This window comes from Megalops cyprinoides, chromosome 10 (genome assembly GCF_013368585.1).
Source record: "Megalops cyprinoides isolate fMegCyp1 chromosome 10, fMegCyp1.pri, whole genome shotgun sequence".
Taxonomy (NCBI): Eukaryota; Metazoa; Chordata; class Actinopteri; order Elopiformes; family Megalopidae; genus Megalops; species Megalops cyprinoides.
This window is the reverse complement of record NC_050592.1, coordinates 29,951,221-29,963,797: the sequence shown is the minus strand read 5'-3', so window position 1 is coordinate 29,963,797 and position 12,577 is coordinate 29,951,221. Positions and strand designations below refer to the sequence as shown.

The window sequence follows — 12,577 nt, the reverse complement described above, 5'->3', positions numbered from 1 at the left end:
CCTCTGAACTAGTTTTTAAATCCAAAAGAAGTTCCTTTTGACTAGCCTTAACGAGCCTGCAACTGATAATCTTTAAAAGGGAACGCCTGATTCTTCGTAAAACCGGTTTACAGTGTAATAATCACAGTACAAAAACTCCTGATGGTCATGGACTGTAAACAGGGGACAGCAGGGACATGGAAAAACGGAGCGGCTCCAGTACTTCAGCTGCATTCCGCACGCTTGCAAGTGTTAGTTACCATGACTTGGGAAACAGATGTAAGTGTTTGATACTGATTAAGATGGAGGAGATGGAGAGGCACTTAATGTAGCGCTGCAGAGAGAGAGAGAGGGAGGGAGAAAGAGAGAGAGAGAGAGAGAGAGAGAGAGAGAGAGAGCAGGGAGTCAGGGAGATAAAGAAGACAGAGATGAGGGGACAGACAGTACAGAATCAGAGACAGAGAGTGGTGGGGAGAGAGAGCGAGAGAGAGTGAGAGAGAGCAGAGAGAGAGTGAGTCAGACAGAGCAGGGGGCAGACAGGCTGTGTGATGGAGCGGGCCTTTGGCTGTGTCAGTGCTCCATGGCGTCCTCGTCCTCGTCGTCACTGCTCTGCACGAAGTCGTCCCCGATGTTGTCCAGCTGCTCGTCCCCAGAGTCGGCCTCCTCGTCCTCGGGGCCCAGCTCCCCCAGCAGCTGCTCCACGTGCTCCAGCATGGCCAGGTCATCACACCTCAGCTTCAGGTACAGCTGCGACAACAACACACACACAGACACGTGAGCGCACACACACACACACACAGAGCTAAACGCACACACACAGATAAACACACACATGAGCGCGCGTGCGCACACACACACACACACACACAAAGACACACACAAACACACACACACAGACATACATACACACACACAGGCATACACACAGCGGTACATGCATACACACAGAGATGCACATACATAGAGACACACACACAGAAGTAAACGCACACACACACAGAGGCAAACACACACACATACAATCACAGAGGAGTACAGATGCACACACACAGATATAAACACATATACACACATACATACACACATAAAGGCATACACATGCACACATACAGGTACACACACACATGCACACACATACACAGACAGCAGAGAGAACTGCATCAGGTACATTATGGACACAAAAGAACCTGGCTCAGGCTCAAATGTAACAACCAGAAAAAGGCTGCACTCAACCCAGCACTGTGCACACAAAGCACTTCCTCTGACCCCAGCGCCACAACAATACAACGAGGAGCTCCAATCGCTCAGTTATTCGCCCGGCCTCTGAAACAGTGCTCTGTTCCTTTCTGCCGGAGCAGCGCTGGAGGGCCCTGACGCTGTACTGCGGGCCCTTCCATTCCAGCGCGCGTGGAATAACTCAGCCCTAAGCCCTGCCGACGTCCTTCCAGCCGACGCTGGCAGCGGGACAGGCCCCACCCTGCGAGCAGCGGGGCGGCAGGCGAACCGCGGAGACGCACCTGCCTGCCGCCCGCGCGCCTCACGCCCCGCCGAGCCCCGGTTTCAGCAGCACCCTCCTGGAGGTCGACCTGGCTGGAGAGGATAATGGTGCAGGTGTTTGGATCGGAGGAGGCGATTTGGGGCGCAGCTGATGGGACTGCAGGCACTGCTGCGATTCCAATCTCAGGCCCCGGTCTCAGCAGAGGGCTAAACGGCTCGCTTTGATCTCAACGGTTTCGGGGTGGGCGGGGGGTGTCACATTCCTCTTTGGCAACCCTGCACCGCAGAGCTGAGGTGTCTTCTCCATACAAGAGATCCCCCCCTCCCTCCACGGGCGCCCGTCTTCTCTTCTGAAGGAACTCATTTTCGCCGGCTCTGAGAGCGGCAATTACCAACGGCCACAACGGAACATCGCCCCACTCCCAAAGTAAAACGCTCCCCATTAAATCCAACAAACAGCACACAATAAGAAACAAAACACCCCCAACCCAAAAAAAAAAACAACATTATATCGGGACCAATTTAAAAGTGAGCGGCTGCCCAGGGATGAAAGCTGAAATAACAGTTCATTTTTCACAGGCTCCGGCGAATTCCGCCGAGGCCGAGACTGGAGCCTGCCGATGTTTTCATCTGAATCTTTGCGCTTCTGTGTCTGATGGCGTGCTCTATTGTGCCGTACTCACCTATCTGCCAGGCTACAATCAGCCCCAGCTTCAGCCAACGGCAGACATAAACTGAATATACAATTAACCTCAAAACCTTCCTCCACGGTTCAACGTTGCTGCCAGCAGCTGTGTGCTGAATGCAACGCTGTATTTTCAGGGCCTGTTTATGTTTAGGTTTGGAGGTGGCTGATTCCTTTATTAATGATGGTTTATAAACAGTCCCTCAACATAAATTGCCAGCCACCTACTGAACCAAAATCAAACTGCCAGAAAAAAAATTATATGCGTGATTGTATGTGAAAATATTAGTGTTCAGTGTAGCCCCACCACAACTGTAATTCTTCCAAATTTTAACAACTGAGATGCAACAATGTTTTGACTAGACAGATCCACATGGACTCACACAAGATCAACTGATCAACTGATACTTTCTTCATACAGAATCTATAAAACAACTAAATCAACTTTCCACTGAACTCAAAGTAGAAACTGTTTACCTGGCAAGAGAGGGGGTGTGTAGCGAAATTCTAAAGGCCAGAATTATGCGGTCTGCACTTCCAACCCCGAGGGCTCCATGAAGGCGGAGGAGCTGGCAGCTCCAGCCAATCAGTGAGCGCTTCCAAGCTGGCATTAACAAAGTTTAGCTGAGGTACGAAAGATGCTGGCACGGATGTGAGAGGGCCCAAAACGATGAATCGGTTTTGTTTACTAGTGTGGCCACAGAATTATCACTGCACAATAACACTACTAATATATCAAACTTTAAACAAAAAGCAATTTTCACAAACACTGCGACGACGCTGGACTGTAGAAATGACTTTTTCAAACTTACTTAATGAACTTATACTTTTCAGAATGACCGAGCGCCAGAAAGTACACGAAGATCCAAACCCCTGACACAGAGCTTTATTTGTAATTCTGGAGGCAAGACAAGGACACATTATCTTTATGCTCCAGATGGCTCCGCTTCAGTTCATTTCCACAACACAATAAACTTAGTAAATTAAAACCAGCACCGCAGTACAGTAAGACTTTAAACCAGGGGGGCGGATCCGCGTAAGCTTAATTGATCGTTTTTTGGCCCGCTCCTAACGGCTGACAGGCCGGCGTAATTACCGCACGCCAAACGCCTCGTTAGGACCGCGTGTGACGGGCAGTTTGCAAGCACCGTGCGTCACAACCCGAGCGCAAGGTGCGAATGCGGCGGCGACTGGCCACCGCGGGACTGCGGCGTGACAGCCTAAATAATTAATCTGCCGCTGAGAGAAGATTAGCTGTCCAGGTCGTGGATGATTGCATTTTAATTGCAGAGGATGTGGCGTTTTTTTTTTTCATGAAAAACACAGATGCAAGATCGTCCAAATTTTTTTGTTAAATGGAAGCTGAATGCGTTGAATACGTTGGAAGTTGCTCTGGATAAGCCCAAGCTAAATAAGAAAATGTAAAACCTTGCGCCTCTTGATTTAGTAAGAGGTAACGGGTTACCCCTGCCTTTTTCCCCTTCCTAATAAGCGATTTCTCCTGCGCCCCCGGCAGCACACGGGCGCAGGTATGACTGCGGCTGATTGAGGTTGATTGAAGGGTGCTTGTAAAGGAGAGTGGGCGGGTTGGAGCAGCGCGGGCAGGTCGAGCTGGGGAGGGATTGCAGCAGCACTGAGCTGTCAAAGCGCACAGCGCCGGGCCGGCCACTCGCACGCCGGCGGGACGCCTCATTTCCTCCTCGTCAGATCTTAAAGACAGCCCAAGCGCGGGGTCCCGGGGTCATTCGCTTAATTTTGCTTGGTCCATGCGGGAGGCCCGCGACACCTGCGCTTGCCTGCACGGCCATTTTGGGCCAACAGGCGTGCGGCGATGAAAATTAATGTGAATCCTCGCCCTCACTGCCTGACATCGTGTTCCTCTCAGAGGCGAACAGAAGGAAGGCGGAAAAATTTCTGATCTCAAAGCACACCCCCCACCACCCTCACACACACACACACACACACGCATGCACAAGCGCACACATATGCGTGCACACACACACGCACACACACACACACCTGCACGCACCCAACACACACACACGCATGCACGCACACACACACACGCGCGCGCACACACACAAACGTACGAACAAGAGCACCAAAATCATATAATTTCAACCTCTGTCATGATTCTGATCTGGTAGCTACAGCAAACAGTGCAGATCTGGGTTAACCCACATGATTCCCTTTAATCCTCGCTCCCTCCACAGATAACAAAACACATTAGCAGAAAACGTGCTGTGCAAAAATGCTCCAGCCGAAAGTTTCACCGGGGGGGGGGCACTGGGGGTGTCTGCAAACAGCGAGGCTGTTCCTGGGAGAGGGGGAGATACGGAGAGAGCGAGGCGCTCTCACAATGTAAACTGATTGCAACTGGCTAATCTGACGGGAGGGCGTCCACCGCTCGAGGGAAGCTCGCTCACCCCGGCGGGCCCAGAGCTGCTCCTGCTGTTCGTGTCCGCAGACATTTATGGGGACGCCGAAACAATTACGGCAGATTTACACCCGCGATAAGGCAACACAATTCCACGTGCGAGCCCGCGGATCAGCTAATCCCCCGCTTAACCGCTGCAGATACCCAGAATTTACAGCACAGGCCTTCAGCGCCGAACGGGGACCCAGCGCGAAGCCATGACGTTCAGCCAAGCAGTTAATTTATATAGGCGGGTAATGGGTTAAAGGCAGTTAAGGGCAGGCTAATTTACACAGAGTGGAAACAGTAATCTCGTCCCGCATGCTAAAAGAATGCTTAAACAGCGCACAGTGCACAACGCTGGGCGGACACTGTCGGTGCCGTATCGCTGCGGCCTGCCCGGGGTCGAGGGTGGGCTCCCGGGGTCTTGGAGAACGGTGCATGCTTTGGGAGTTTGTTCCATCCAGACCATTAGCTGTGTAATTGGATCAGCTGTCAAAAGACCATCCGCTCAGAGCCACCAATTTACTGCTCCTTTAGACAAAAACAGGGAGTCAGCAGGATTGCCAAGCTCCAGGGTCGGGGTTACCTCTCTCAAAGGTTAAGGGATGACTGGACTGAAACTTGGCTTCAAATCAAGGAACACCGCCCAGATGCACTGATGGTTTTTTTTTTTTTGTGTGCCAGAACAGAAGATACCCACCGCACTCATTTTTCAGTTCCTGATATGTACATATCTCTTCTGTATATCTGTGGAGCGATGTTTTTATTTTTACATTCATGTGAGTGGTTTTTCCCGCCGAAGGTAGCTAATTCTCACATGTTCGCTTCCATTTGCGCTATCCGATATCTCGGATGAATGTATTCAGAATCATGTATTCCGTCACCAGCGACAAGCAGAAACCGATCCAAGGGCACGGCTGCCTCCCTGCTTACTTGTCTGTGTACGTCTCTGAACGGTTGTCGTAGCAATAATGCGATTAGCCGCTGGGCTAGATTAGCGAGAGAAACACAAAGGTGCAGGACATTGAGCTCACCTTCACATTGTTAGCTTAATCAGGCCAGCGCAGCAGGAGCACTGCGGGCAATGCGTGTCCCCAAGGAAACGCATCGCCACAGGGGATGCGGTCTCTAAGCAACAGCCATCAGAGCCAACCGACGTGGCCTTTAGGAGCTCATTGGGAAACGGCCCGGTCTGTTTATGCCTGCCCGAGAGAGCTGCGGGCCAAAAGCCAGTCATGGGGTCTGCTGGACTCTGGCATACAGACAGTGACAGATTTAGGATCACTGGAACGTTTCAGTTAAGGAAAATAAGGGACCATTTGGAGGAACGGAAAAGCATTTGTCTCAGAATTGACACCATATAGTTTATCACTGCGAGTCTAGTGTGTGCGTGTGTGTGTGTGTGTGTGTGTGTGTGTGTGTGTGGGGGGGGGGGGGGGGGGGGGGGTGTTCTATCACATACTGCAGTGATATCAGGCTGCATACATCTGCATTTAAACAACAATTAAAGGTAAGTATTAGAAGAACTTAATTTTGAGCTAAATGTATTTTCTTCTGTGTATGATAGCTCACTTTGTCATATACATTTCCATGCCTTTTAATATTTGCTCTTTAAATAGAAACATTAATATTAATATTTATCCACACTACATTAATCTACATGTACAATATGGACATGTCTGACTAGGAGGGGCATGCCTTCCTATTTTTAAAATCATATTTTTGGAAATGGGAGTTCCTGAACATTAAGGACAGAACATGGTTGTTGTTGCTATACAAGCACTAATAGTCAGTAAATCCAAAGGGTATGAAAAGGGTACAAGAGCTAAGAGTTTCTAACAGTGATTTACATCCCCGGAGGCAATTATTCCTATTTAAATGTACTGAATCTCTAGTCAGAGGTACCTTTATCCAAGGTTTGCTTCTGTGTGAGCTCATGCTCCTTAACCAGACTGATCTGGCCAGACCAGCGATTCGTTACGAAACCCTGAAGCTCTTCACATACTCATTCAGCAGATCTTCCACTCAGCCGCTGTCTCCCAAATAATGGAGAAAGCCCTTCCATCCCACAGAGACGACACGGCCCTGCGTCAAATTACATGGAGAACGTAGGAAAAAAATCCTACGAAAACACATCAATAGAATAAATATGACAAAAAGACAGAAAACAATTTCCTTTTCAAAATGATCGTCAGGCCAATTCCGTGACACGGCAGACATATCGCAGGAGTATTCCGACAGCGTCCGCTGCAGCAGACAAGCTCATGGCTAAATATCCTTTAATGATTCCTTATTTAGTGCTTAATGCACGTCTGTAGTCCATGTCTGCCGGGGGAGGCATGCGTGAGATCGTAGCATAAATCTGGACTTAAAAAGTTCTCTGTCCTAATTAAACAGGCAGCAGCAAAAAAGAAACAAAAATATAATCCAGAAAATGTTTACACCTTGACGATGTGCTCAGCTTATAAAAACTCTTGAAATCAATGAAAAACATTTTTAATTTAGTATGAACATTAAACTTTAAGAGCTTTTTCCCTTTTAAGATGTCAGCTGTTTTGCGATCCCGTTTCATCTCTAATTCAACAGTCGCACCTTCAAAGCCAGGCTTGGTAGTCCCACGTCATGTATAACACAGAAGGTAATGCCCGTACGGACCAACTGTGATGCACTCTTAAAGGTCACCAGGGTATAGGTGTAGTGCGAGGAATTCAAAAGCACAACTCAACATCTGCGTCACTTTATGTCAAAGTCTGAACGGTGTGGGTTTAGTGTATAAAAAAAAATTAATTCCCACACAATAAAATTTAACCAGAACGATAATGCATTCTCGAAAGCCGATGCCACAGAATTTGACGCAAAGCTTTTCTGTCAGCTTAACATTGGATTAAAGCAATTGATCCTAAATTGACTCTCACTGCAATGCCTCCTCCAACACACGAACACATACACACGCTCACATGACACACAGACACACAGACACAAACTCAGGAGAACCCTTCTCCTGCATCAAGACGAAAGCTCCTAAACACAACCTGCTGTCACTAGGTTGAGACACCTCAGGAACCCTCTGGGACGTAGCATGATGGGCTGACGACGACGCTCGACAACCACGCTCCCACAAAACACGCCTGGCACGGTGGGCACCGGTGCACACACACGCGTGTTGTGCTGCACGCCTGTACAGTACGTTCCTGTGAGCATCTCTCTCTCGATGCTAACGCTATGTGTCAGCCCTGAAAACGCATGATCTGGTTCCTCTATCATAACATCTCTGATTCCCGCCACATTGGGCTATAATCAAACCTGACTGTGTGAGCTACTTATGCCAGGATGAATTAATATTAACGTATGCGTGGGAAAAAAAATTCCAGTAAAGCATGGCACCAGCACAGATAAATAGATAGATGTGTATTAAATGAAAACAAAAACCATGACGCCAACTCATTCAATGGGTAACAAAGGACCCCTAGAGAGGAGTATGAGTAGATTTGGATACTTTAATACTTTCCGTACTGGAGAAAAACACAAAACAAAACAAAAAGTAGGACCTCCCAGTAATGTGTCTGCCACTTGCCTGGAGTGGAACTGTAACGCTGGGAAAAACCAAAATAAAACGAGGGCACAGACATCCCTGAGCTCCTGTGGCGGCGCGGTGCCGGCCCCCCACACCTGGGACTCCGACGGCGCCGAACGCTTCACGCCAGGCTGGGCGTTCCAGCTTTTAGGCCACTTTCGGACGGGGGGCCAGGCACCGGAGCACTGTCTTGGGAAAGGACGACCTGCTCCCCGCGACTGCCCGCGACACTAGTTAAATCATTTAATGCGCTTCGGCACATGAAAAATTAATCTGAGCGCAGAACTGTGTTAAATACTGTATACATGTCCTCTGCAGAGGACATGCTGGGATGAAACTGGTGCTCAGGACAACCGCGGTGCTCAGCCTCCTGTGTGCGCAATGCTAAATGCTAAATGATAATGTCATGCAAGGTAAAGAGCAGAGAAAGGGTTGCCATGTCTACAATCAATTTTCGAAAAACAACACATTGTTCGATATAAGAAAAGGGGGATTATTGTACGGCACACTGACATTCGCTTCAAAGTGTGGGCGTTCATCCATTACTGCCTCACTACTCTTCCCGTGTACAACTTCTGAATAAAACTCGCGGTTCGGAGGATTGACGGAGGCAGTGTGCGGAAACGTTCCCTGAGCAAACACTGTCAGAGTGAGGCTATTTCGGGCCGGCCTCACCTTCTGAGAAAGCTCAGAAATGTTCCCCGTACGTAAGCTGTAATTGAAGCGGATCCCTTTGTGGAGGGGTAAGAGACTCCCGCCGCGGCGACGACACGTCGAAGACTTCCAGCTCTTGATCGCTTTCGAGGGGAAGCGAGCGCGTTCGGAATGGGGGAGCCAAAGTTATTTTGCGAGGGGAGTCAACACGACGCCTCTCTCCTTTTGTCCTCTGCTGGCAAATCTCGGGGGAGTCAGTGCCAGCAATGTCATTAAGGCCTCTTGGGCGAAATGGATATGCAGTCGTTACTTACGAATTTCATTCAGTGACACCGGCCGTGGGAGCGGAGAAAAAAGAAGGTTCTGGAATGAACCTGGCTCCCGCTGATCGCCCCACACATTCGCGCAGCCCATTCCAGTTATTACTTTCATACAATTTTAGTGTGGCGCCGGTCTTGTAATGGCTTTTGGACACCTGTATATTGTTGTGTGAGATGTAGGGCATTATTGTTTGTGGCACCCATCAAATGCCAATTTACTTGTCTGCAGATTGCTCTCTTGCTTCAATAAATCTTCTTAAAAGTCCTCAGAGTCTGGTGTAACCAGCCTCATTCTTCTACTTTCCCAAGCATTGTGCCTTTTTTTTTGGATTGACTTTCCTTCTTAGCTTTTGATAACTACATCAAAAGTTAAATCGATGGTATAGATATATTCTAAAAGAGAGAACAATCCAATTTCACTGCAGTGTTAATGTTGGGCCTCAAGTATAAAAGACATTTAGATAATAGAGATTACTGGACACAGAGATCTGGATCTAATGAATGTATCAAATGTACCTGCTTTCCTGAAAATATGGTTAAAAATGATCATTTCTTGGCTTTTGAAGACCAACAATAAGAGAGTCAGGTCTCTCCACAAACAGGCAGAAAAAAGACATGCTAATATTGTCTCTCAATATGCAGTACCGCAGATACTGTTGTGCCTCAAGTTCTTTCACAAACTACAAAAGAGATATTAGCATGCTGCTTGGCAAAGGGACTCTCCAAGGCAGTGCAGAGACAAATAAGCAATTGATAAGTGCTCAGACAGTGTTCGCTCAGATGGGGGAAAAAAAGGAGCGTACCTACGCTGTCAATACTACACTTTGCGATTGTGGCTTTTCACCAGCACTTGGCCCTTTTGTTCTTTACAGTTGCAGGCGGCCTGGCGGATGGCCACCTCTCCTTGAGAGAAATGAATGGAGCCTCATCCGCCGTGCGGCTCTTCCCCCGACGCCTTTATAATTTAGATTGTTATCAAGGACGCGCTCTCGATTCCTCTTCTCTATATCATTTCCCCGACTCCGGCGCGGCTGTCTTTTAAAACTTTCCTCTCCTTCTGATATATCGCTGCTCTGACCGGGGGCTCTGGCCCTACGCGAGTGACCTCTCTGTCTGCCTGACAGACATCATCCATATCCCTGCCCATCGCAGAGGCTCCCCTCAGAAGAAGAAGAAAAAAAAGAAGCGGTGACAGAAAAGTACATTAGGCGGAAAGTCTGTTAACCTCGGGAGCATTGCTGTCCACATAACCGTAATTAAAATAAAACTATTAAGTCTGGATTGCCTTTTAACAAATTCATAATCGGGTTCGAATTAAAATGCCTTCAAAGCGTTCCCGCTGCGGCGCCGACGCCCAAACTGATCAAAGCGCTGTGTGAGAACAAGTAAAACGAAAACCATTTTAAACAAGATGCAGAAAAATAAACAGTGCGTAAGGAAGCCTGGTACATTTTAAACAAAGTCTTGCTCCCGATAAATTTGGAGATTTTTTTTTTTTTTTTTAACATTCAGTCATTCTCTTTATCAAGAAAATCAGGCCTGGCTTTCCTCATTACCTCAAACTTGTGTTCGGTTATCTGAGATTGAGGGCCAAAAGGACACAGAACACAAGGATAAAAGGCCTGGGAACAGGCAAATTCTATTTATTCTGAGAGAAAAATTTGGAGAGGAAAGACAAGGAGGAGAAAGCAATACGATAACATCAAAACACACCCTAGTACCTAGACGGGGGTCAAAATTTCAATTTCAGGAGTGAGGACAGAGTTTACCCTCTTCTAGTTTTTCATTTCTTATGTACAATCACTGCCATGAATGTTAAATAGCAAAATAATGTCGACCCTTCCGTTTCTGCTCTCCGCAGTCGCCCTTGTGTGGGACGGCCTCAAGTACTTCGATTTCTGCTCCCTTACATGCATTCTGGATTTCTCAATGGGAGAGTATAATCCAGGGAAAGTGTTCTGGTGGGACGTGTGAAGCATTTAATCAGCCTTGCAGAAGCTGCTCATGTGCTGTGTGCTTGCCGCATCCAACTATGCACTTTCACTGGATTATCTATTTCCCACAGGATATATACAATGGAAAAAAAAAGTCGAAAAGCACTGGAGAATGAACCTGGGAAGTGTTTTGGCTGGACATGACAAGCATTTATGAATTTGCCTTGAGAGGGCTGTAACCATGCTGTGTGCTTGCTCTGCCCAACTAACCCAAGGACCAATGAGAATGGGATGTGAAAGTACAGTTGTGAAATTGCTGCAACTTCATAATGGCTCTTATTGGGCCATCCTCACAACCATGGAACAGCACTGTCACCTGTCTGGCCCGCTTTGCCCCCTTCCCATGTCATTATCAGCACCTTGAAAATTTGGGAAACGTAACCATCGTTGTAAGGCTCGCCCACCCCTGCGATCTCGGCAGCACAGATTACGGCCTCTCACGCACCCCGCTGGGAGCGTCACATCTCCTAGGTCGGGCGTGTCAATCCGCGTGCCCCTTCCTATCAGATCTGTCCTGTGACCAAAGCGCGCCCCTCGTACAAAAGGCCCATTGCGACACATGTCACTGGAGGTTAACATTGGCTCCCCGCTCCAAAGGTCCCAGTGTGACATGCAACCCCCCCCCCCCATGCTACCCACAGCATCTGGAGGCATCGAGCTCCACAGTGACCCTCTCAGATTTAAGAAACTACTTCTGGAAAAAAACACTTTCATCACATTCAGATTCAGCCAGGCTGTGTCCACAGAACTATTCCTTTTGGCATGGCGCCTGAAATAAAAAAGGTACCAGGATCAATCAATCGTTTTTACCTCATCTTATACGCCTGCCACTACAGACGGTATGGGATAGTTACTCTTCTGACTCACACCCAAACAATTGCATCCAGCACGTTACAGCACATGTGCAGACGCCGTTATTTACCTCCAATTTGCTTCAACTGTTTTGCATTCAGCATAATTATGACACAAACAGACTTACCCTGGTCAGTGAATCATTCCCTATATCTCTGCATTACCATATTCTCCATAGGTTTAATCTCAGGGGGGTGAAAGCCTGTGCTCATTTATTTTACAAATGGTAAGAAAAAAAGGAGCCCTGAACCAACCGTGTGTTCAACAGCAGCGGCCTCGCCCGATGTGGAAAACCCGCCCAGCTCCCCTTCCTGGCAGGAGACGGATCTGGCCTCTGCTCGAGGCGGGCCGGGGTGCGATAGCTGGGAGGCGTCTATTTCAACATCTCATATAACCACGTGCACTCTCGCCCGCCTCTTCCATCAGCATCCTAATCCGATGTGATAGCAGCAACCCGGGGTAATCTCGCCTCCCACTACTGCATACTTGCCTTTCCAATTATTTACATACACTTGACCAAATGTAGCAGATAGTATGTAATGAACTGCCAAGCGCGGGATTCGGAACACAATTTGTACTTGACTGTGTTACGGCTGAACACAG

General features: G+C 48.2%; 1 protein-coding gene across 1 annotated transcript in view; it reads right to left on the bottom strand.

The window, feature by feature from the left end:
- Positions 1-417: 417 nt before the first annotated feature.
- The window catches only part of si:dkey-12j5.1 (probable assembly chaperone of rpl4), a 117,667-nt gene continuing 105,507 nt past the window's right edge, over positions 418-12,577 (bottom strand). Inside the window, exon 11 of the mRNA XM_036537857.1 lies at positions 418-726. Within this exon, the coding sequence (XP_036393750.1) occupies positions 550-726 (177 nt within the window). The 3' untranslated portion in view covers positions 418-549. The remainder of the gene's footprint in view (positions 727-12,577) is intronic.